The following is a 24,004-nucleotide window of genomic DNA, read 5'->3' on the forward strand; positions in this document are numbered from 1 at the left end:
TTCATTAGGTTTCATTTGTGATGTCTCACATGACCTGGACTGGTTTGGGGAGGAAGCTCATTTCTTATGGACAGTCCTCAACGGGGATATACTTTTGCATCAATGACAGTGCCCTTTACTCTCATGGGGAACCCTGGAAGAAGAATCCTTGGGCTTACATGTTGAAGGCTACACACCAAAGCACATGCTTGGACAGGTGCTGCTAGGCAGTTAATGCCAATGTTGGTTTTTTTTTTTGGGGGGGGGGGGGGGGGAGTCTACCTGGCCCAGATTGGAAAGGAGCCTCATAGTCTTCTCTATCAGGTGCTTCTGCAGGTGAAGCTCCCGGGCTTCTTGAGTTCTGGGTGGGAAGGAGCAACAGATATTGCACTTTGCAGAGATATGCGCCTCACCCAGACAGTACAAGAAGTGTTAATATTCTTCACTGATGGAGATGGATCAAGGGCAGGAGAGACAATTCTTGAATCCTGGGACTCTGGGCATAGTTCTGGAGCCAGGGAGGAACCTGGCTCCAGAACCGGGGAGAAATACACTATACTATAAACTTCTTAACTACTAATCTAAAAATATAACTATTTACAAATGTTTTCTTGATAGGTAATGAAATGACAGGAAGGAGGACACAATTCTGACTCAGGCCATACAGCGGTAAAAAACAACTGGAGATGCATCAACTCGCACTGCCTATTATACCCTCGGTCGGGAGCAAGGAGAGCTACTGTGCATGTGCGGGCCAAGAGACACTGCTTTGAAGAATTTCTAGAGTTGGGTGCATAGCATGCATGTGTACCCATGTGTGGAATACACGTAAGGACCATCACTTGAAGAAGTATCAACCTGAAAATAGCAACATCCAACCAAAAACCAGAGTTAAAACATATATTTTAAAATACTGCTACTTTTTAAATGGAATTATTAAACAAGTCCTGGGGGAAAACGGGCTGTTTAAATACCTGGTAGAATGAGGGCCTTTATCTCATACTGTCTCAATATACTTATTCAACGTACCGGTATTCACAAATAAGCTTCCCCTATTTTTTCACATGCTTTTAGTTTTTAAGTATTAAATATTTAATTAAGTAATTAAGTATTTAAGTATTCTGTTAACAGTCTGATTAAGATCCATATTGGCACTCACACTCCAAGAGATCAGCCAAAGTCTTAGTCCGAAGAGCCACGGGTCTCTTGGTCTTGTCGTTAGTGATGGCAAATTCCTGCATACCCAGCTCTTCTGCTACTTTGGCCTGTGTCCTGTTGTTCACCAATGAGCTTCGCAACAACTGAAACCACAAAGAGTTCCACCCAGTTTTAACATTAGGTAATGTTAAACTATAAGAGTAAAGAAGCTCGTTAGGTCCTTTTCCCCATGAATTTACTGCATTTCTCTTCTCAGCACATTCTGATTTCTGCTGGTGTTTTTACACCCAGCCTATCACTGGAGAGTCTCCTTTTGTTTCTGAACTAACTTTTGTTTCATTGTCCCTTCTTTCTACTGTCTGTCTCTCTTGTTCCATTCCAGCTGACGGTAAGGAAGAGGATTACTTGGAAGTCGAGATATTACAGGGCTGGCTTCATGGGTGTTACCAGAAACAACTAAAAATAGGTAAGTACGGTGCTCCAGTACCACTGGTAGGAGCAGCAGCATGAAACTGACTAGGACTGTGTGCATTAGTCAGTTTTATTGTGCTGCTGGTGCCCAGATGACATAGCAGTGCAGGAAGAAGTGCACAATCATGCTGATGGAGGATTTTAAGAGAGCCTCCTGCTTAGAAAGAAGGTGCAGTTCCCATAATCCTGCATTACATTAAAAAAAAATTGGTGGTGCTCCTCTTTAAAAACAAATGCCTTCTCCCCATCACTCTATTTCATGTATGGATTTTGCTGGAAGTATATATCCTAACAAAATCTAAACATGTTTTACCATAGGAAATATAGACAAACAAGCACAATATCCTGAAATCCATAGACACACAGTACATCCAAAGTGTAAGAATATTTGTACCCAGGATTAAAAACAAAGATGCTCTCTATGTTAAAGCAAGGAAGACTACTACTACACAACTAGCAAACCTGGTTCATAATTCCATTACATTGGGGGTGCGAGGGAAAGGAAGGATAAGAGATGAACATTCCTGGCCAGATATCCAGTTGGTATAAAGCATAGCTTTGAAGTCAGTGGAGCCAAGCTGATTTATGTCAGCTGAGGGATCTGGCTCTGATTGTTATAGTACATGGCCACTGGTTTGTAACTAATTGAGGAGACAAGTGTATTTTAACTGAATCTCCTGGTTTGGTTATAGTGGTAATGTAGACATGGTAAGTATGGAGTTCTGCAGAAAACATGGTTACATAAAAGCTTTACAGACATCTTAAACGTGGTTTGGGGTTTTCATTCAGCTTGAGTATCTCCTGATTATTGAAGTTAAGGAGTTTCAAAATGGAAAAGTGTGATTAAAAAGAGCTTGAGCCTTTTTCTTGGAGGACTTCATTAACTCAGCCAAAGGTTAGGGTTTTTACAGGAGTGGGTGGGTGAGGTTCTGTGGCCTGCAATGTGCAGGAGGTCAGACTAGATGATCACAATGATCTCTTCTGACCTTAAAGTCTATGTGTAAAGAGAGTCATTTTCTTAAACAAAAAGAAACAAACAAACAATCCAAGCCACCCAGGGTGGAGAGATTGCATATGCACACATTGCTCCCTTTTGAGTTCCATGTCACATTTGCTCAGCTTAGTAGACAAAAGTTTTATGCTACCTGGGTCCAGTGTGTCAACTGAGCTTATGAAAATCAAGATTTATTCTCAGCACTTGATATTTCATCTCTGACAATAGATAAATAAAGAACAGTATGGTCATGATTTTTTTTTGGCAATGATGTATGAAGCAGACACTCACAACTTGATCACAACTTGGCTGACTGCAAGATCAGCATATTACTCCCTCCCTTCCTAACTCTCCATGCCTTTCCACCTACTCATCCGCTTTCAACAGTCACCCAAGTCCCAAAACAAAACAAAATCTTACCGAACTACAACACAAAACAAAATCTTACCGAACTACAACACAAAACCTATGAGACCAGAGTGCTGAGCAGCCATGACATGTAAATGGCTGCCTGCTAGAATACTGTAAGCTTTTTAGTGCAGGGATCATCTTATTCTGTGTTTGTACAGTGCCTAGCACAATGGAGTCCTGGTCCATGAATGGGGAGCCTAGGAGCTATGGTAATGCAAATAATAAATACTAATAATATATACAATATATGTATCTTGAAGATGAAAAGAACCAGTGGTCCATCTAGTCTACTTTTCCATACAAGGACCCACCTCCCATGTAGCCAGAATCTAATGAGGACCCTGATACACTTTAGTAATATGGGAACAACAGAGTCATTGCAACACCCCAAACCCCCACCCATCGCGACTTCCAGGCTGAGAACCCAATCTACTCCATTATGGAAGGTGTCTCCTACACTTCAGCAACTACACTCAGCTGGAGTTAATTCCAGATATATAGTTAACTTTGTCTGACACTTCTGCATTCATCCAGCATATTACACACAGGTACTGGCAGGTAGAACTGTTGTGGACAAGAAACCTTTCCTAATTTCCAGCTTAAACCATTCTTTCTGAAACTTCAGTTACACATTTATATCCTTGGTAGAACATATCTTGTCTCCATTAGCTATCTGGAAATTGTTCATAAAATTTCTTCTCTCAAGATATATATGACTAACTTCTTCATAAACAACCACTTCACACTGAGAATCAGTTTTGCTGCCCTCATCTGAACATTTACCATTACCTTGACTTCCGTGACCAATGCTGTGCACAAACTCCAGATATAGCAGTATGTTGATACACCATAATTACTTTAAATGGAAATCTGTTCCTAAATGAGGATAGACAGACAAATATAGATAGATAGCCCAATGTTCCCTGTTTCTCTCCAAGTTACTCACCACCACTCCAATTACCTCTCAAATCTCATTCAAATTTAAATCGATGAAAAGACAATTATCTCAATTATTCATGTCCTAGCTTTGTATCTTCATCTACAAACTTGGACAACATGTAACTAGTTCCACTTTCCAAGTCACTTATGACTAAATTAAACAACACTAAGCTATGCTGCTCATTGTCCTGATGATTTAAAGCCATTAATTATACAGTAACACTCCATACCAGCGGTTTTCAACCCGCAGCCTGCGGGCCGCTTGCGGCCCAATCTGCACACAGCTGCGGCCCATGTGATAGCCTCAGGGCCATAAGGCAGTATGTATATTATGTGGATGTGGCCCACATAACACACAGAGAGCTGCATATGCAGCCCACAATGGTCAATAGGTTGAGAACCACTGTTCTATACCCTTCCTGCCAAACAGTTCTTGAGAGATTGATCACACTATATTTGCACCGGTGCCTACATTTTTAAAGATGACCTGCAAAGGAAAAAAAACGGTGTTTGTGCCCTTCCCCACACCTTTTTAAAAAATTCTTTTTGATGACTAAAACTGGCCTGAAAAGCTATTTTTTCTGTTTAATATTTTTTACATTAGAAACTCAGGCCTTATTAAATCTGAATTTCCTGAATGAATGTATGGATGACATATATTTTACATGAAACTTGATAAATTAATAAAAATGATTTTTATTTAGACTGTTTACTTTGGGGGGAGAGGTTATTTCTGTAAACATCTGTAACTCAAATGCCTAAGAAACATATAAAAAAAAAATCTTTGTTAAAGATTCAGCATCTTCATCCCTTCCATTAAAGCCTGAGAAAATTCATCTGAACATCTCTGAAATCTCTAACCAATCCTCTAGTTAAACAGGAAATTTTAGACTTGACAGTCCCAATAATTTGCAGTGTTCTTTTTTTATTTTGTATTCCAATTAATCCTTGAGAGTCTGAGAAAATTCTGCAGTATAATTCTCTTCTCCACAAATAATCAGGCCATAAATAACCATCTACATTCAAGTACTCTACCAATCTGCAAGGCTATCTATTGAAACATTGCCTACCAAAGTGCACTTAGAATGCTGTAAGATGCTCAAAGGCCCAAAACCTGGGTTTCTACGCAGGATATGCTGGTAAACTATTGGAATCAATAATAGAACTAATGAGACTAATGGACTGACCAGGGTAAAATAAATTGTAATGTCTGGGAGGAAATCAACATCAACTCAAAGTGACAACCATAGAAAATGGAAAAAAAGTTGACTCAATAGTCTAGTAGACATGAATAAAAACTCATGTGAGATCTCCGTCTAACAAACATCCTTTCAAACACTTGTGTTAAACAAGCACTACCTGGGTCTCAGTGGTCATCAGTGTGATAACAACCACTATTGATCCATTTTACAGAGGGAAGAAATATTATTGCACCGGCTTCATAAATCGATTTCCTGTCCATTGCAGGATTCACATATTTGAATTAACAAAGATTTATTCAGAACAGGGGGCCTGAAGTTTCTGTTATTAATCAAATACAGAATAAGTCACTAACTAGCTTCCCTTATAATTTTTGTTTCTGTCCCACATTTGCTCTCTCGGACCGCATGACTGATTGCATTCTCACCGTTAAGTGCCCTTCGTGATGATCAGGGAAATGTATGAATAAGTACTCAGTGGCTACCAACTGCATTATGGAGTCACCCAGGAATTCCATCCTCTGATTGTGGCCTCTGAAAAATGAAAACATCAATGTGGCAAGATCAATAAGCAGTCCGGGGGAAAAAAACATGCAAATTAAAAAATATAGTAATTTAAAAGCAAGGGTAGTTCATTTTTAAACACATTTAACACAATTTTCTCGTGTTAACTAGATGTGATGAAAACAATTCTTTATTGCTGTATGTTGACTTTCTGGAGAAAGCAAATGAGGTAGTTACCATTAAACAAAATTACTAGACCAGAGATGTGGGAGGTACAGGTTGGTGCTAAATTTATCAGGAATAAGGTCCTAATAATGCAATTTTTTGCATGCAGATAAACTGCTGTGCCTATTGATTTCAATGGATCAGTCTCCCCATACACGACCATTTAAAGGATCAGGGCCTAAATCTATTTTAGGTTCAGGATTGGGGTCACCAGGTATTACTCTATTATTTATATTGTGGATGCACCTACATCAGACATGGACCATACCTCACTGTGCTAGCGCCTGTACAAACCCAGAACAAAAAGACAGTCCTCGCTCCCAAAAGCGTGGGTTTCCTTTTTCCACATCAAGTCCATGTGAACATATTGCATTACTGCATCAGGGATAAAGAACTGATATAGCACTTTGAACTGTGACTTTCCTCTTGCCATTTATGAACCCCTCAAATGAACATATCTCTCACAAATGCTTCCTCTGGTAATCCAATCCATACTGTTACAAGGTGCTGTTAAAATGGGGCAGCTAACATACTGCAAAATGTCATGCTCTGTTGCAGCAATTCCAGGCTCTCTGATTACCTCAGGTTGCACTATTAGATCATGACTTTCATTAAACATACATAGTTGTTTCTTATTATAAATATGGACCATTAAGGAAATCAGCAGTAAGATTAGCATAGTTAAGCATAGGATTCTGCTTTATACTCACAGAGTCAGGTGGTTAAATCCCACAGTTCTCAAAGTGAAGGCCCGTGCCAGAAGCCGAACATGAGTAAAAATGACTCCAATTGCTTCCTCAAACTCTGTAAGTTTCTGGAGGACTGGGGAAGTCTCGATAAGTTGCCGATCAGTGTTGGATTCTTGCAGCTGTAAATAACAAATGCAAATTAATGATAGAAGGCCACTATACATTTCAAAGAAAAAAGATCTGAGAATAGCAAATCTTTTGAAAACCGTTGGCCGTTTGTGAGGGAAAACAGAAACGTGCACTGTGTATACACACAAACATCCACCTCACACTTGGACTGACACTTGGATAATCGAGAAGCAGACCAAAAAGCAAACAAAAACAAACAAACCAACCAACCCTACTACTCCCTCCTTCCTTTCCTTAAAAACAAAAAGAAATGACAAAGCTTTAAAATACAAAATTTAAAAGGACAATGTTCAGGTAATTTCTAATAATATTTACAATGGTATTCTTCAGGCCGACTCTGCCCAAGAGCAGAGAGAATCAACACCAAGTGGGGATGTAGGAGGTGTCTGGGCCAAAGAGGAAATGAAATCTTCAGCTCAAATGAGTGGGAGCAGAAAAGAGAAATAACTAGTGATAACCTGTGGTGAATAAATGGGTGGCACTAGCTCCAATGCAAGTTGTACCCATGTAGAAGCACAGATCACTAGAGGTAGCGGCGGCTCCAGGCACCAGCGCTCCAAGCGTGTGCCTGGGGCAACAAGCTGCGGGGGGCGCCCTGCCGGTCCCTGTGAGGGCGGCAGTCAGGCAGCCTTCAGCAACTTGCTTGCGGGAGGTCCGCCAGTCCCGCGGATTCGGCGGCAATTCGGCGGCGGGTACGCCGAATCCGCGGAACCGGCGGACCTCCCGTAGGCATGCCGCCGAATCTGCGGGACTGGGGACCTCCCACGGGCATTCTGCCAAAAGCAGCCTGCCTGTTGTGCTTGGGGCGGCAAAAAACCTAGAGCCACCCCTGACTAGAGGGAGAGGTTAAAACAAACAAACAAACAAACCCAAAACAAAAAAACAGAAGGAGGAGAGCTTCTCTCAGGAGCTTGTACCGCCACTGTGGAAGGCTGGAACCATGGGGAAAACTCAGTTGTGGGAGTTGAAGGACTGACACCTACCAGAGACCAAGATTGGAGCTGAAGTGATCTTTGGAAAGCTTTTTAACAAGTGGGTAGGTTCTTTTATTGTTTTTAATGTTTTCTCTGTAATCCTTTCATCTTAAGAATGAATATGCTTGCTTATGAAGAGTTGACTTAGAACTGCAGACCCTTATGCTGTTCATAGCCTCTGGTGAGAAAGCAAAGCGCTGTGTGACTTCTTGGGAATATCTACTGCAGGCAGGGAATTGTACAGCCTGGAAAAACCCTGGTCAGTAGGGAAAGAGACTCAGGTCTCAACCAAGAGAGGTGATGGCTGAGGAGCCGGGAGCCTAGAGCGGATGCCCTTGGTGGACCACAGATACAGTTGCCCTGAACCACAACAATGTTATACTATAGTACTTGGTAACTATAGTACTTGTATGGCTCCCATCACCATAGTATCTGAGTATCTGACTATCTTTAATATATTTATCATCACCACACCTCTTTGAGATAGAACTGTTCTATTATTCCCATTTTACAGATGGAAAACTGAGGCACAGGGAGCTTCAGTGACTTGCCAACGGTACACAGGAAGTCTGTGGCAGACCACGGACTTGAACTTAAGGCTCCCACATTCTCGACTAGTATCTTAACCACTCATTGAGCTATCCCTCCCCCCATTTTAACCACTCATTGACTTTCTAAATAGATGAGAAAAGAGACTGATTAAATTTCAGACTTGCCAACACTTTAAGTTTCCATGTAATATTAAACTTACTGGAATCACTGTTAAAAAATAACCATGCTATATTAGAGAAAAAAAATTAGCAATATTTTTTAAGCATTTTGATTCAAACCCCTTGACCTCCCATGATTAAGTTAGGATCTAAATGCTGAGGTCAATAAAATATGCATAGACTGTTTTTGTACCCGGTTTCTAGGTACAATAGATAAACAGGAGGAAGACAAAGTTACTTCTCACTAGCTTTATCTTGCTAGTGTAACCCCTTGGGGTTTAGAGAGCATGGCACCTAAGGGGGGAGGAGGAGCAGTGAGAGAAAGGAGGGAAACTCCAGGTGGGGCTCTGGAGTGGAAGAGAGAGAGAGAGAAGGGCTGCAGTAAGCAGGCCCTCCAAAAGTGAAGAAGCAGAGAACCTGCCTGAAGCCTGGGAAGGACAGGGCGGCCGATCGGGAATACCCCAGGACAGGAGCATTGTGCCAGGGAGGAATCGCCCAAGGATAGGCTGGAGCTGGACCCAGTATCACTGCTGCCCCGAGCTGCATGGGGCTGTGAGTACTGGGGCTTGTGACTCTGCACTGGGAATAAGGAGGGAGGCTGCTAGCTAGTTAAGTGGGGAGGTGGTCACTCTGTGTGGCTTTGCAGAGAGCGGCAGAAGAGGGCACCAGAGGGGTCTGTTGGGGAAAGTTCACTGGCGCCGAAGACTCACCACTAGACTGGAACTTTGCTCAGGCCTCCTGAACGCTGTGTGCAGACATGTTGCTCAGTGTCTGCCCTTTCAGACTGTGCTACCATTGGGCCTGTGGGGCCTTGGTTTGAATGCAACCCTGTTTTACCTCTCCCCCTATATTTCCCCTTGTTGTTTTTCTCCTCTCATCCCTCCGTAAATAAATATTTCCCTTTCTTATATCCATTGTACTTTTCTGGTGTGTGTGTGTGTGTGTGTGTGTGTGTTCACTCTGGGGGTTTGGAACAGGTGTTCCTGGGGTGGAAGGAACTTTCCCTGCTGTGTTCCTGCACGCGCCTTCTCTTGGCCAGAGCTGCCTGCAGAGCAGACTCCACTACAAATCCACACATATATTAAACACAAGCCATGAGGCAGGAAGCTTGTTATTTATAAAAATTCACAAAAGCAAATATGGCTACTATACTAATATTGATAGTAAATATTTCAAGATATCACCACAGCTGAATGCCACTGAAAAGCATCCTTAGAAATAGAAGAGATATGAAATTTATGATAGACAAGGGCACACTTACTTGGAGTGGGTGTAGTGGGTAATTAAGCCATACTTCCTGAAGGTCCTGCAAACATTGAGAGATGCCTTTAGTGCTCAAGGGAGTCATTTAACAAATTCCACAGTACTAAATAAGATGGCATTACTTGAAATACTGAACTGTTTCAGATGCTGACACTGCTTATTGCAAATTCAATAGTGCCAGCAATCTCATTTTTAAAATAGGGTATTCACTACTCAAACTGTTGGTAGTTCTCCCAATGAGCTCGTGTCGCAGAGGCAGAAAATCCTTGAACCAAATAAAAACAGTTTAAAAAACAAAAGAAAAAAATATTTGTTGAAGCTAATGATTGAACTTTATTTCCCACCACCTGCTCCGCAGCAAGTTTAAAATTGACCAAAAGCCAAGACTAAAACTGTAGGTCATGTAGGTTTCATTCATTACAACACTCAAAAGCATCTAACTACTGAGATACAATATGCCACAAAATACTTGTCTCATAAACATTATTTGTTGTTCCACAGACTCTGAGACTTTAAAGAAGAAAAATATCATTTAATTAATTCCCTGGCCATTGTGTTAGTGATCTCTTCAGTAGTATAACTATAATTTATATGCACTAGCGCCCTACATGCCCTGTCATCCAAATACTAAGTAATTTTTGAATGTGTAAGATGCCCAGTCCCTACTCCAAAAGGCTTACAAGCCCGTTGTACAAAAGGCACAGGTCTGTGTGCCAATGAGCAGGAGGAAGAGGGTAGGGGGTAATGAGAATGTGTGGTTACATAGGCTAGTGATGTGCACACATCCATGGTGCTGAATAAAACATCTTAAAAACATATAAATGAAAAAAAAATCAGCAAATATCAATCCTCACTGGCCTTCTACATAGCCAATTTGGAACAGACTTTAACTGTGTAGTTGGACTGATGGTGATTGAAACACCTAGCTTTAACACTTGGAGGGCTACAAAAAATAGTCCCAATACATTTTAATGCCTCTAAAACAATGTTTGTGTTACATACATGGCATATACTGAATACATGATGGTATGATGTGGTTTAAAAGTTTTATCAGAATTCATTTCCTATGAGTTGCATGAGGTCTGCACCACTCATGGATAAAAAGACCATCTCGTACTTATGCTGTTAAAATCTTTATTTTACATAATCATATATTCCCTATTTTATTTACTCTTTACATAAAAACAAACAAACCATAGATTAAAAGAATGTTAAAGTTGCAAGGTCAAGCACTCAAAAGTTAGGAAATGCCGGAATTAAGGACTCCCTCTGAATTTCAAACAATGTACTTTTAATATAGTTTTTAAAAAGTAATTTCCTAATTAACCCCCATCCCAGAAATTCTATCATTTAGAACTATATTGACCCCCACAAAAATCAGCAGCTAAGTTGGAACCTTTAAATCCATAACACAGACTTCTACCATTTGTAATAACTGCTGACATGGAGTTCTATGAGATTCATGCACTATTTGCTCTTCTTCATGTAAGCCAATGAGCCAACGGAATCAAATTAATGTTACTCTGTTTCCAACAGGACCAGTATAGCTCAGTATTATAAAATGCTGTTTTCATTACCTTTGAACTAAAAAAACCAGATGTAGTATATTCTACCCCAACCGCCAAATATAAAAAAAATGGTGGTTTTAATTAAACTGACAAAATTAACATGTAAATGAATAAAACAGTTTTTTAAAAGTAACTCAGCCAATAGGAAAACAAATACCATGTCATTAAAGAGCAAACGTCCAAATAAGTGTTTGGCTTCCTCTAGGCTTCCCTCCAGGTAAACAGCGCCTATATGGAAGGAACAATATATAATAGGGTAAAAATGCACTAGTATTCAGAAAAGTACAAAATAGAGACTACAAATCCCCCCCTTCCTCCTTCCCTGCTCCCCCCCGCCAAAAAAAAAAGGAAACAGCAATTTTGGTAACAGCTGTTGTGGATACCACAAGTTTCTCTCTCTCCCCCTTTGTAATTAAAATGCAAAATGAATTTTTCTGCAAAATGTAAAGAGTATCAAATCAACAGTGTAAAACACAAGGAGAAAAAAATTCTTAGAATCCTAACAAGTTATATCAATGATACAAAGTGATATGCCAGAACAATGAACTTTAATAGCATTAGGCTAGAAGTAATCCTGTTTTTATAGGTGTTTTCAAGTAACCAGCTACTTACAATTCTCTCATACACTTGATATGTGGACATTTATAACCAAGAAATAACTTACAGCAGCCAGGGAATTTATTTTGTCCCTTTGGCATTCCCATATCCTGCGTGAATCTTGGCCAGAACTGCTCTCAACATTCCAAACCAATCAATACCCCCCCCCCCCCCCCCCAAATTAATATTTGTTTTCCCCAAACTGGCATCAGTGTAGGTGTATGTTTTTTATTTGGAGATAGGTTTAATAGTGTGTTGAATACTGCTGTTTTTTTAAATTGCTTATATTATAGTTCTGAACACTGGTATTGCTAGGACCCTGTAGCAATTTTATATAGGAATGAAGTTTAACTGATATATTTTGGGTCCTTTAGTGGTTTTAGATGGAAACAAACCTTTTGATTTGGGAGCCTGGGGAAATCTCTCTTATATTGTATGGAGTAACAAGTGTACCTGTCTCTTCAAGGCCTCCTGTTGAGACGCATGGCCCTGCTACACCCTGCCCCTGGAGAAAAAACAGCAAACATGGGTCCTCCAGGCCTTCCTAGAGAGGCCTCATAAGACGCAGCCAATCAGAGACCAGGTGGGTTAGTTAAAAGGAGCTGCAGGGGCTTAGCAGGTCAGTTCCTGGCTGTGACCTGAGCAGCAAAGAAGGGTGCTCTGCTTTGGCTACAGGTCTGAGAGATAACCAGATGTTGAGTTCTGGCTGCATTTTGCTTTTTGCAAGGAGAGAGTAGACGTGAGAACTGTAACCCGAAAGTAATGGGTGAAAGAAAAGAGATCTAGTGGGAAAATGCCCAAGAAAAACAGTAGCAGCTAACTGAAGGAGTTAAAAAGGAGCAGTGTGAGATTGCTTTCCATAGGGTATCTGGCTGGGACCTGGAGTAGTGGATGGGCCCAGGTCCCCGCACCAACCACTGGCCAAGTGTCCTAAGCCCCGAGAAGAGGATAAGGCATGTTTAGAAGCCGAAGCAAAGAGCTAGAACGGGCTGAAGACCCTGGTATGGCCAGACAGACTATATTATAAACTCTTGGTTCCCTGTCTGCAAGGGGACTGAACTTGAGTGATGACCTGGCTGAAGAGGTGGGGCAATGAGAACTGGTGAAGACAAAGAGTCTCCAGGGGAAAAGTCCTAGGGATGCTGCTCTATAACAGGCCAAGGAAGGACTTAAAGTTAGCCCAGAAGGGGCTCACAACTGAAACCAGAGACAGGGCTGTAAACACTAACAAAGGCACAGCAATAATCCTTGTTGGACCTTTGTTACCCCAGAAGGGTTTCATTCGTGCATCATGTGTGGCTTGGCTGGAGGGCTGAGCCACTGAAGTCCTGTCCAGTGAGGTCAGCAGCTGATGGGGTGCCAGGAGCAGAGAAAAAGTGCAAGATTACACCCAGCTGGCAGGAGGCATTGACCAGAGGTGAGTGCCCCATCACATATGGCAACCTGCAAAGCAACATTAAAGGTGGATGTCCAGGACTGTCATCCACTCTATGGCTTCCAACGACGTTGAATGAATCAAGGCTGTGCCTCCGGAGAATGATCTTAGAGAGCAGTGGTTCACTAGACGTTCCATGGTTTGGATGCCTTCTCCATATTCACATATCAGGCTGTCCTTCACTTTCCATCTGTTTAGTAGGTAGCTTCATTACCGAGTGAGGTTCTGATGTGGTTGGCTGTGATCCATATCTTATGTAGCATGGTGAAGTCAGGTAGTTGGTGCTGAGGTTCCTCTGAGACCTCTTCTACTCGGTGCCCCAAGAACTCAGTTTGACTCTAGTTTCATCACCTAGGTTCCTTTATTTGGTGTACAGCAAAGCTAAGCTGAGGTGATCAGACTCAACATAGGGGATGGGTATAGGGCAGACATGGGCAAACTACGGCCCACGGACAATATCTGGCCCGCGGGACCGTCCTGCGCGTCCCCTGAGCTCCCGGCCGGGGAGCCTAGTCCCTGTCCCCTCCCCAGCAGCCACGCTGCCGCGTGGGCCACACTCTGGCCCGCCACTCCTGCTGGGCAGCGTGCAGAGCGCAGCTGGCTCTGACCAGGTGTCGCAGCTGCGAGCTCCTGCTGCTGGTAAGGGGGCGGGGAGCGGGGGGGTTGAGTAAGGGAGCAGGGGATCCTGGGGGGCAGCCAGGGAGGAGGTGGCAGTTGGATGAGGTGGAGGTTGGGGAGGGGGGCAGTCAGGGGATGGGGAACAGGGAGGATTGGGAGTGGGAGTCCTGTCAGGAGGCAGAGATGTGGATAGGGGTCTGGAGGGCAGTGAGGGGACAGGGAGAAGGGGAGGTTGGATAAGGGGGTGGGATCCCAGGGGGCAATTAGGGACGGGGGGTTCGGGGAGGGGGTAGTTGGGGACGAGGAGCAGAGGGCGGTTGGATAGGGGGTGGGAGTCCCAGGGGGGCTGTCAGGGGGCGGGGGTGTGGATAGGGGGTGGTTAGGGGATAAGGAGCAGGGGGGGCTGGATGGGTTGGAGGTTTTGAGGGGGGCAGTCGGGGTGGGAAGTGGGAGGGGGCAGATAGGGGGCGGGGGCCAGGCTGTTTGGGGAGGCACAGCCTTCCCTAACCGGCCCTCCATACAGTTGCGCAACCTCGATGTGGCCCTCGGCCAAAAAGTTTGCCCACCCTTAATATAGGGTATAGCACACAGCCAAAGTTACACAGAAAAACTTTTCCTTATACATTTTTGCCAACATTAATAACATTGTGACCAGTGTCCCAGTGGGAGCCAGCTGTGGTTACCCAATTAGGGTGAACTACAACAAATGGGGCAGTCAATCCCCAAAGCTTGTGGATATTTTAATATTTAATATTTACCAAGCCAGCACAAAAGAGCTTCTTTATTGCCTCACTGGTTATTCAGAAGTCCAAACAACACAGTTCCCTTAAAGTAACCCAGCCTCAGGCCTCCATCCAAGTACCTAAGTCAAATATGATGAAGATTTCTGAAAATCTCATTTCATCATATAAAAGAAAAGGTTCTAGCAATCCCAAAGGATCAGACACATTACCCCCCAGGTTATTGAATATTCCAGATCTTACCCAAATACACACTTATAGCCAATTTTATATTAACTAAACTAAAATTTATTAAAAAAAAGAGAGATGGTTAAAAGATCAATATACATACAGACATGAGTTCAATTCTTGAGGTTGAGATACATAGAGATGGTGAGCTTAGAAGTTGCAAAGAGTTCTTTTAGAATTTAGTTCATAGGTCATAGTCCAATATCATATTCAGGGCAGACAAGTCAGCGCTGGGATCGTGCTTCAATGCCGGGGAAGCTTAAGCCACCTCAGCCCTTGCCCTACTCCCTTCACCGAGGCCCTGCCTCTGCCCCGCCCCTTCTCCGAGACCCCGCCCCTGCTCACTCCATATCCCCTCCATCGCTGGCTCTCCCCCACCCTCACTAACTTTTACCAGGCTAGGTCAGGCAGGGAGTTTTGGGGCAGAAAGGGGAGCGGGGTGTGGGCTCCGGGAGGGAGTTTGGGTGTGGGCTCTGGGCTGGGGCACGGGAGGGATGCCGGCTCTGGCCTGGCACTTACCTCGGGCAGCCCCCAAAAGTGACCTGTACATCCCTCTGGCAGCGGTTCCTAGGCGGGGGGGGGTCGGAGGGTATCCGCACGCTGCCCCTGCCCGCAGGCACTGCCCCTGAAGATCCCATTGGCTGCAGTTCCTGGCCAATGGGAGCTGTGGAGTCAGTGCTTGGGGCGTGGGCAGTGCACGGAGACCCCCATGCCTCCTCCCAGGGACATGCTGGACACTTCCGGGAGTGGTGTGGGGCCAGGGCAGGTAGGAAGCCTGCCTTAGCCCAACTGCACCTCTGGACTTTTCCATGCAGGAGGCGCTGGGAGGAGGGAGGAGGAGTTGAGGGAGGGGGAGGGGTTGATCAGTGTGGCCCATGGACCCCCTGGGACCCCAGTTTGAGAAATGCCTCCCTAAAGGATACGTCTTGGCACTATCACTCTTTAATATTTATATCAGCGAAATGCCTTCGACACAGTGTGACAGACTATACCCACACTGTACACACTATTGTAATAATGTTTGTACAGGATATGCCTTGTGAGGTATCATTTAAAATCTCATAATTTGCTGATCAGTAATATCAGGGCAAAGTGCATGTAGTAGCGTTATATGAGAAGTTATAAACATAAGCTGGGATAATGACTAAAAATAGATTTTCCAGACAAGTCTGGGCAGTAGCCAAACCAGTTCCTAAGAGACAAAGGGCAAGCTGACGTCTCAGCCAGGTGTAAACAAGGCTGATGGACCATTGCCTGCTAAATGGCCATTCTTTGGCAGGACATGGGGCAGGAGCTAAAAAATCCACATCTTAGCAAAAAAACAGCATGGAGTTCCCTTCCACACTGACTGCCTGTTGCCTTGCTCTGAGCTGGAAATGCTTCTCAAAGAGGAGACAGGACTATAAAAAGAAGGGGCAGACACCGCAAGACACCACTCTCTCTCTCTCCCTCTGCCCATTGTATTCACTGCACTTGAAAAGACAAAGGAAGCAGCTGCTGCACAATGGGGGAGGGGCCCTGACCTAAACAGTTTGGTCAGTAAGACTGCTGGAAGCATGTGGTGAGAAAACTTTTCTTTGAATCTAATGTAGATTAAGTTAGGCACCAGTAAACGTTTTATCTTTATTTTCTTGTAGCCATTTCTGACTTTGATGCCTCATTACTTGTATTCACTTAAAATCTCTCTTTGTGGTTAATAAAACTTTTTTTTTTATTGTTTTATTTAATCCAGTACATTCAAGTTGAAGTGTCTGGGTAACTCCACTGGGGGTAATAAGTTGTGTGCATGTTATTCCCTTAAAGGAATAATGGACTTACTATATTTGTAGTATCTAGGAGAGGGCTGGGGAGTACAGGACATACATTTCTGGGGGGGATGGGGGGGGAAATGGAAGACTAGGCGTGTGTTGGGGTCACCCTGTGGTAATCTTTAAGGTACGGCTGGCTGGCTGTAGCACGCACAGACATAGTTGGGAGTGACTGACATGGTAGAGGTTATTTGTGAGCAGTCCAGGTAGCAACAAGGCTACAAGGCAGAGGTGACACAGCTACTCACTGGTCTGGCTTGTACCCTGTTATGTCACACCCAGCCATGGAACTTTGGATATGTGGATGACCTTGTGATTGCATCCAAGCGAGCACTTCCACCCATGCGGAACGCATCCTCCCAGATGTGAAAAAGCTGGAGGAGGGCTGTAGGTTATGGCGACTCAGACCAAACCCTTGGAAAAACAGCTCTGTCCTTTTTCCACCTGAACAACCAACTTGAATGTTACCTTCTAGAACACTAAACTCAGGCACAAAGATTTCCTAAAATATCTTAGTGTGATTCTGGATCATAGCCTCACATACCGCCAACATCTGACAAAGACCACCGCCAAGATACAACCAGGAGCAATATAATTCACAAACAGACTCCCTGCTCTCAGTTTCAGTGCCCAGCCCCACCCCAGATCAGCCACTGGGAAGAGCCATTACAGGGAAAGCCCAGCTTTGCTCCAGGGCTGCGGGGACCATGCTCAAGTGCTCTGTGAGGATGACATACATGCAGTCTGGTCATGCATATGAGCTGTAAGGGGATGGAGCATGCTCAGTTGCTCTGGGGTGATGGTGCATGCACAGTCCAGTCAGCACTAGGAGCTGTGAGAGGCTTGCATATGCTCAATAAGGGCGGAATCTTTGGAGTTTTTAGCTGCTAAAATGAAAGACGTCTCTACTGAGCATGTGTGAACTGTGATTTTTTCAAAGTCTTATAACCTGGTCAAATATGGGCCAATTTCCCACAGGAACTGTCATGCTGTCTAGAGTGACTCACAACTGACAGTGCCTATCTCAGAGTAGAATGTCAGAAAACAAGAGCAGACAGCCCAAACTGGTGGTGTGTTTTATAATTAGATTTCACAAAGCCAGCAACAAATGTGAATTCCTGCATCACTATACCAGTCTTACCATCGAGTCATAGACAGACCCCTTAGACTCTCCAGTCTATCTTGCCACCCAGACAAACTTTGTGATAAAAGGTTATTTAAACCTAAAATCACAGCACATCAGGTTGAAACCCTTCATTCACCCCAGATCAGTTGGTACTCTAGATCTTACACCAAAGACAATGCTGGCAGCCAATTCTATAGTAAACTAACTAATGGTTTATTAGCTAAGAAAAAAAAAGAGTTATTGAGAGGTTAAAGCAGGTAAAATATAACAACAGGTAAATCACAGTTTATAACTCCAAATGGTGGCAGTGATGTAATAAACTGCCAGTTTCCCAAAAGTCCTTCAGGGCTACCCAGAATAACTCTGGGGATCTCTGTCTTCTCATTCAGATATACTGCCCTATTAGAATCCAAACAGTCCAGAGATGATGGATCATTTCTTGAATCCATATTTATAGCTCCCTCACACAGAAAGCCAGCTGACAATGTCTTTCCCCACATAGGCTTTTCGCACTTGGACTCTTGACCTCCGACCATACAGATAATGGCCACTTGCCGTGAAATTATTTTCTGTTAAAGTCCTTAGGTCCTTCATTAGCATTTCACAAGATTTCTTTGATAGTTACACAAATATTTACCATGTAAATGTTTGCTATTACATGATGACAGGAATAGATGAGTGAAAACAATACTGGTAACAGTCCACTAGTTTTCATTAAGTTTAAACATCTGAGTACACACTTATATATCTAACCATTATTTTGATCTATACAAGTGAACTGACCCGAATACACTCTAGCATGACATGGTCAACCAGCATCACAGCGATCACAAAGCCATATCCCTGACACAAAAGGAAATTTTTAGTCCCTTTTCCGAAGTATGGAGGAACTAGAGCTGTTCAAAGAAAAGGTCAGCACATTTTTTTAATATGGGCAAAATAATGTATTTTCCTAAGCACTGTTCTCAGAACCAGCCTAACAGTTTTGGATGAAATTTCCCCCCCAAAATCAGCCTGAGGCAGACATCCAGCATGGAAAATGTCAGCCCAAACAGTTAATTTGGTACCGTTTATAAACAACTGAAAACAAGGTCTTATAATGGGAAGTGTCGGGTAATCTTAAGGCCTCGCCTACAATAAATATATTACATATAAATATATACACACACAATATGTAAATAGATAAACAGCAATCTCCACTAGCTTCTAAGTGGCCTTTTTCTGTGGATTTTGCAATATTGATGCCAGCTGGTTACACATTTTTATATACGTTTGTGCAGCATTTTTCATTTTTAAACTACTGACACTTTGTTCCATGCCTCTTTACAAGGAAGCCTTTGAAATCCTAAAACCAGTCATAGAAGACACACCTGTGTAGGAGAAAGGGATTTAAGAGAGCTGGTTGTGGGGAGAAGATGGAACCAGGGAGTCAATATTCCAACATATGGGGAGCAGATATTTCCCTTACTTTTCAGTTTTTTAAATACTGATGCTCTAAAGGGTCACTAGTATTTAGAACAATGATTTGTAGTGTTTGTAGAACAGCTGGCCAGAGGCAAATTATGCTAGTATAAAATTCCAAGTAGATAGCAGACTGCTGTTTATATTTTGGCTATCATTTTTTTGTTTTACAATTTTGTAAAATGCACTTGGTATTTTAAATTTCTTTAAGGGAGGAGCCCCAGCCAGGCCCTAATATATATTATTTTAACTTCCTCCCCACAGCATCCCAATTTTTAGAAAACTTACTGCATGTCCAGCTTGCTGCACTGGTGGCCAAAGAGTAGGTCTGCTTTCTTAGCAATCAACAACAACAATAATAATCTCCTAGTGGGCTGAAACGTGTGAACTAAGCACAAGATACAAGTCTAGTACTCATTCTTCTGTTTCTTTTTTATTTTTAAATTAAAGATCAAAGCACTCATGAAAAGCAAAGCAGAGTTAAAAGAACAACTTGATCAAATGAAATGCAATATGGCCCAAGGCAGAACCCATATAGCGGTTACCATCTAAGCAAGCTACAATATATCTTTCAAGGCAGGAAGAAATGCATTAGGAGCCCGTGTAATGCATAAAAAGCTGAACTGACAGGGCTGAAACAACAGCCAATACATTTTCCCCCCCATTCCAAAAACAGTTGAAATTTAGTTTAACTTGACACAGTTCAGCATAAATCTCTTGCTCCTCCAGAACTTAGGTCCTGCCTGCACCAGGGATATTTGCATGTGTAACTACACCGATACCTAAATTTGTCAAATCCCTACATTTGCACTGGTGTAACTAACTCAATGTGGTTACACCAGGGAAAACCCCTTAGGGAGACATGCTGCACTGATATAGAGTAGGGCTTGTACCTGGTGACTGTTTATGCTAGAAAGCTATACCACTTTAACCATACCAATATGGTCAAAACAGTACAACCCTTCGAGTGTGGATGCGGTTATATCAGTATAAAATTGCTTTAACACTGGTATAGCTTCTCCCATACAGGAAGGGAAATAAGTTATACCAATATAACACTCCTTTATATGGGTAAAACGATAAGGGTAGTAGTAATATAGCTATTTTAGAAAAAACAAAATCATCCCTTTAACCAAAATAGTTCAACTGGTACAAAAACTGTATAAATCAAGCCTTAATCTACTGGAGTAAACTGCACCAATGTCAAGCTTGCTTTCTGTAACCCATGTTAGCCAATTGTGGCTCTTTCCCCGCCTCCCCAGCTGCTAGACCAATAAAAAGGCTGATGTGTCTGCTATGCCTCCTGAGCCACCTGGTATCCTTTTAGATCAAACAGTAAAGACTCATGCTTTTAGATCCAGAAGATGCAGGTCCAGTCCCTGCATATGACCCCTGCAGGATGTCATTACATTTACACCTATGAAGCATGTGTATATTACAGGTTGAGCCAGCATAACTACACTCGTAGTTATACCAGGGTACATTTTTCTAACATAGACAGAGCTTCAAAGAGTTTACTTGCTTTGTTTTATTCTATTTCACATAAGAGCTTCCTTTACTGGGATCATTGCCAACACTGACCCGCTATGACCGTGATCTCTAAACTTTTTTGATCACGCACCCTATCAGTAAAAAAATTTTGAGCACGCACCCCCTGCCACGCCGGCTCTACCATTTTTGCCAAAGCAAAAACAAACAAAAAAAAAGCCGCTCGGACTCCCACCCGAACTGCCGAAGCAAAAGAACCAAACGACACTCCTCCTGCCGCGCACCCCCAAGGATCCTCTTGCGCATCCCACTTTCCAGACCACTGGGTTATGATACCAGGAAGACAACAATTGGTACATTGAGAACACCTACAAAACACGACAGTCAGTGCCAGCAAGATTAAATTGAAGAGTGAAGGGAGGATTCTGTTGGCCAAACAACCACCATGTATTTTCATCAAAATAGTATTAGTATGGCTTCTGACTGGAAATCAATGTAAGAGTCTCTTAAATACAGTGTTATCCAACAGCCACAAGAAAGTGTGTGTGGGGACATGGGGGCAGATACTGTTTTTAGTTTATTTTATTTTTTAATACCCGTCTACAGTCTGTCTTGTGGAAATAAGGTTATTACTGCATAAAGAGGATCCAAATCCCACACCTGCAGGACTTGCACAGTAAAGGGACTTAAGTAAAGTTGCTTCCCATATAGCATTAATTTATACTAGAAGATACAAAAATAACTGCCAGATTAAAGTCTAATTTGGGTAAATTCCTTTGGTGAGACCAAAAGGGACATGGATACTAATCTCATAATATGACAACTCCCTCTCAAATCTTAGCAACACAGCACTGTGGGTAGCATAACCCATTTCCGTAATGTCCCCAATTACTGTATGAAATGATTACTGTGGAGTTCATCAATAAATTTTATTTGACTTCACTGCTTGTTCATTTTATTTTTATGTTTTCCATGTCTTTTGTCCAGTTACCACCTTTTATAGATAAATTAAACTTTATTATTGTACTTCATACATTTGAATTTTCGATTGTAGTGTATAAATCTGAACTGTTGAATTTTATTTGATAGGGTGCGCGATATGCACTCACAATCAGTAAAAAAATTTTGAGCAAGCACCCCCTGCCGCACTGGCTCTACCATTGTATGTATGTGTGTATATATATATATATATATACATATATACACACACACACACACATATATATATATCATATATATATACAAAAATGTATTTATATTAATATTGTGTTTGTTCTGTCCAGAAATAAAGATGATTTATTTAAAAAACAAACAAAAAAACAGTAAAACTTGCCTATAACTTGGGAACACCAATTTTCATTTGCCTGCCAACTTGTTTTCTGTGCTTTAGTTGATAACAGCCGACGACACTGGTGTTCTCTCTCCTCACTGATACTTGTTACCCAGTGCAGTCAGCCTCAAACAAGATTTTAGTGCCCTCCAGCTGATTTGATGCTGGTCCCTCTTTCAGTTGGAAGAGCTCTGGTAGCATGCTATACCTTCCTATATTGGCCTGACCAAATTCTCAAGGTTTGTCTTTGAAGAAAAAAAAACAAAAAACCAACCAACCAACAAAACCCTAAAATTGCCTTGGCAGATCTCTGTGCTGGTTTATCCATGTCTCGCAAATTAGCAGGCAAGGGAAAATGTGTATGACTTGGTTCAAATTGTCTGCAAAATCTGGATAGCAGTCAGCACAGGTAAATACTCAGGATTAGGAACAGTCTAGAGAGACATGCTCACTGGAGAATAGGGGAGGAAGCAAAAGGGCAGTTATAGTAAACTTCCTTTTACAGTATCAGAGGGATAGCTGTGTTAGTCTGGATTTGTAAAAAGCAACAGAGAGTCTGTTCCTTGTTCCTTTTACAGTTAAATTATTCTATGAACATTTTTACTTCATTGTGAGAGACTCCACAGATTGTAGGTACATGCAACTTCATTTTGAAGCCCTGAACTTCCACCTGCCTGTCTCTTTACAGAAGCCAATGTTACTCAGTGGAATTCATATGGTATTCAGTACTGAAGTGTGTATCATGCATAGGTTAAAGGATCTGAGGACTAGAACCTGGGTCTGCAGAGCTTGGGACAGCTGCTGGGAGGCCATGCTAAGGCACAGCAAGGGAGCACTGTGGAGAGTAGGCACCACAAGAAGTACTGCCCAAGAGACAGAGTGACGACCCTCTGACTGGACAACTGCCCTATTTAACCCCAGAGGTTGCCAGGGCAATCACACAGACTTCAGCCTGCTGCAGTGCCAGACTTTCCTTGATCTCCAGTCTCTGACTCCAGCCTGTCTCTGACCCTGACTCTTGCCTCCTGAGTCCAACCTGCTACTCCCTCTGATCTCCAGTCTCGGACCCCGGTCTCACTCTTCCTTACAATCCAGCTCTTGCGTTTCCTCCAACTCCTTATCAGTGACTATTGTCCCTGGTGTGCAGACCTCTGCCCAGCTGCGACCACTAGGCAAGACTGCCTGTGCCCTGGTCCCTTCTAAGAAGAGGTGGAGTTGTAAGGCTCCAGGACTATATATGTAAGTCAAAAAACGTCAATATTTCATTAAGAAGGTTACAAACCAATGTTTTTCATAGTTCTACTGCATACAAAATAATATTATGGACAATATATGTAACATGCACACATACATAGATACAGAGTGCACATACTTTACCTATTAAAGCTTCAAAACAGTTGGCCATCGCATGACGTAGATCCGATTCCCTACAAAGGTCAGGTCCATGAGCATAAAGCATAAACCGATCCAGTTCCAACTTCTACAAATACCAACACAATATGTGAAAAGGACAGTCGAAACTGTTGACCATTTGTACTATAAAAATACAAGCATTCAGGTTGTCAATCCGTACAGCATTTCGGGGCCTTATTAGTTCATATATGTTATTGTGGAACAACTCGCTTTGAGAAAATTGAAAAGCAGTCCTCCAGCTAACAATGGTGCATAATTAGTCCTCAAATATAAAATTAGACTACTCTATTGTAGCTTACTATGTAAACAATTAGAGTTTGATATTGAACTCCTGACATAACTATCCAGGGTGAAGAAAAATAGTAAAACCAAGGGCGGAAGGAAAGCCATAGGGAGCAATGGTAGTACTGACCTCTGTGGATGAGTTTGGTGGGGGAAAAGAGGTAAGAATGAACCTAATCCTGTCTCATGGATGAATGATGCCACA

At 42.5% G+C, this 24,004-nt stretch overlaps 1 protein-coding gene across 4 annotated transcripts in view; it reads right to left on the bottom strand.

Annotated features, from left to right (window-relative positions):
• Positions 1–1,100: 1,100 nt before the first annotated feature.
• DROSHA (drosha ribonuclease III) overlaps positions 1,101–24,004 on the bottom strand; it is a 92,709-nt gene continuing 69,805 nt past the window's right edge. For all 4 annotated transcript variants that reach the window (XM_065584796.1, XM_065584795.1, XM_065584794.1 and 1 more), the window contains exons 22-27: positions 23,482–23,584; positions 11,431–11,501; positions 9,704–9,748; positions 6,591–6,748; positions 5,580–5,685; positions 1,101–1,280 (exon numbers count right to left, since the gene is read on the bottom strand). In XM_065584796.1, the coding sequence (XP_065440868.1) occupies positions 1,116–1,280; positions 5,580–5,685; positions 6,591–6,748; positions 9,704–9,748; positions 11,431–11,501; positions 23,482–23,584 (648 nt within the window). In that variant the 3' untranslated portion in view covers positions 1,101–1,115. The remainder of the gene's footprint in view (positions 1,281–5,579; positions 5,686–6,590; positions 6,749–9,703; positions 9,749–11,430; positions 11,502–23,481; positions 23,585–24,004) is intronic.

The sequence above is a fragment of the Chrysemys picta genome, chromosome 2, assembly GCF_011386835.1.
Source record: "Chrysemys picta bellii isolate R12L10 chromosome 2, ASM1138683v2, whole genome shotgun sequence".
Lineage (NCBI taxonomy): Eukaryota > Metazoa > Chordata > Testudines > Emydidae > Chrysemys > Chrysemys picta.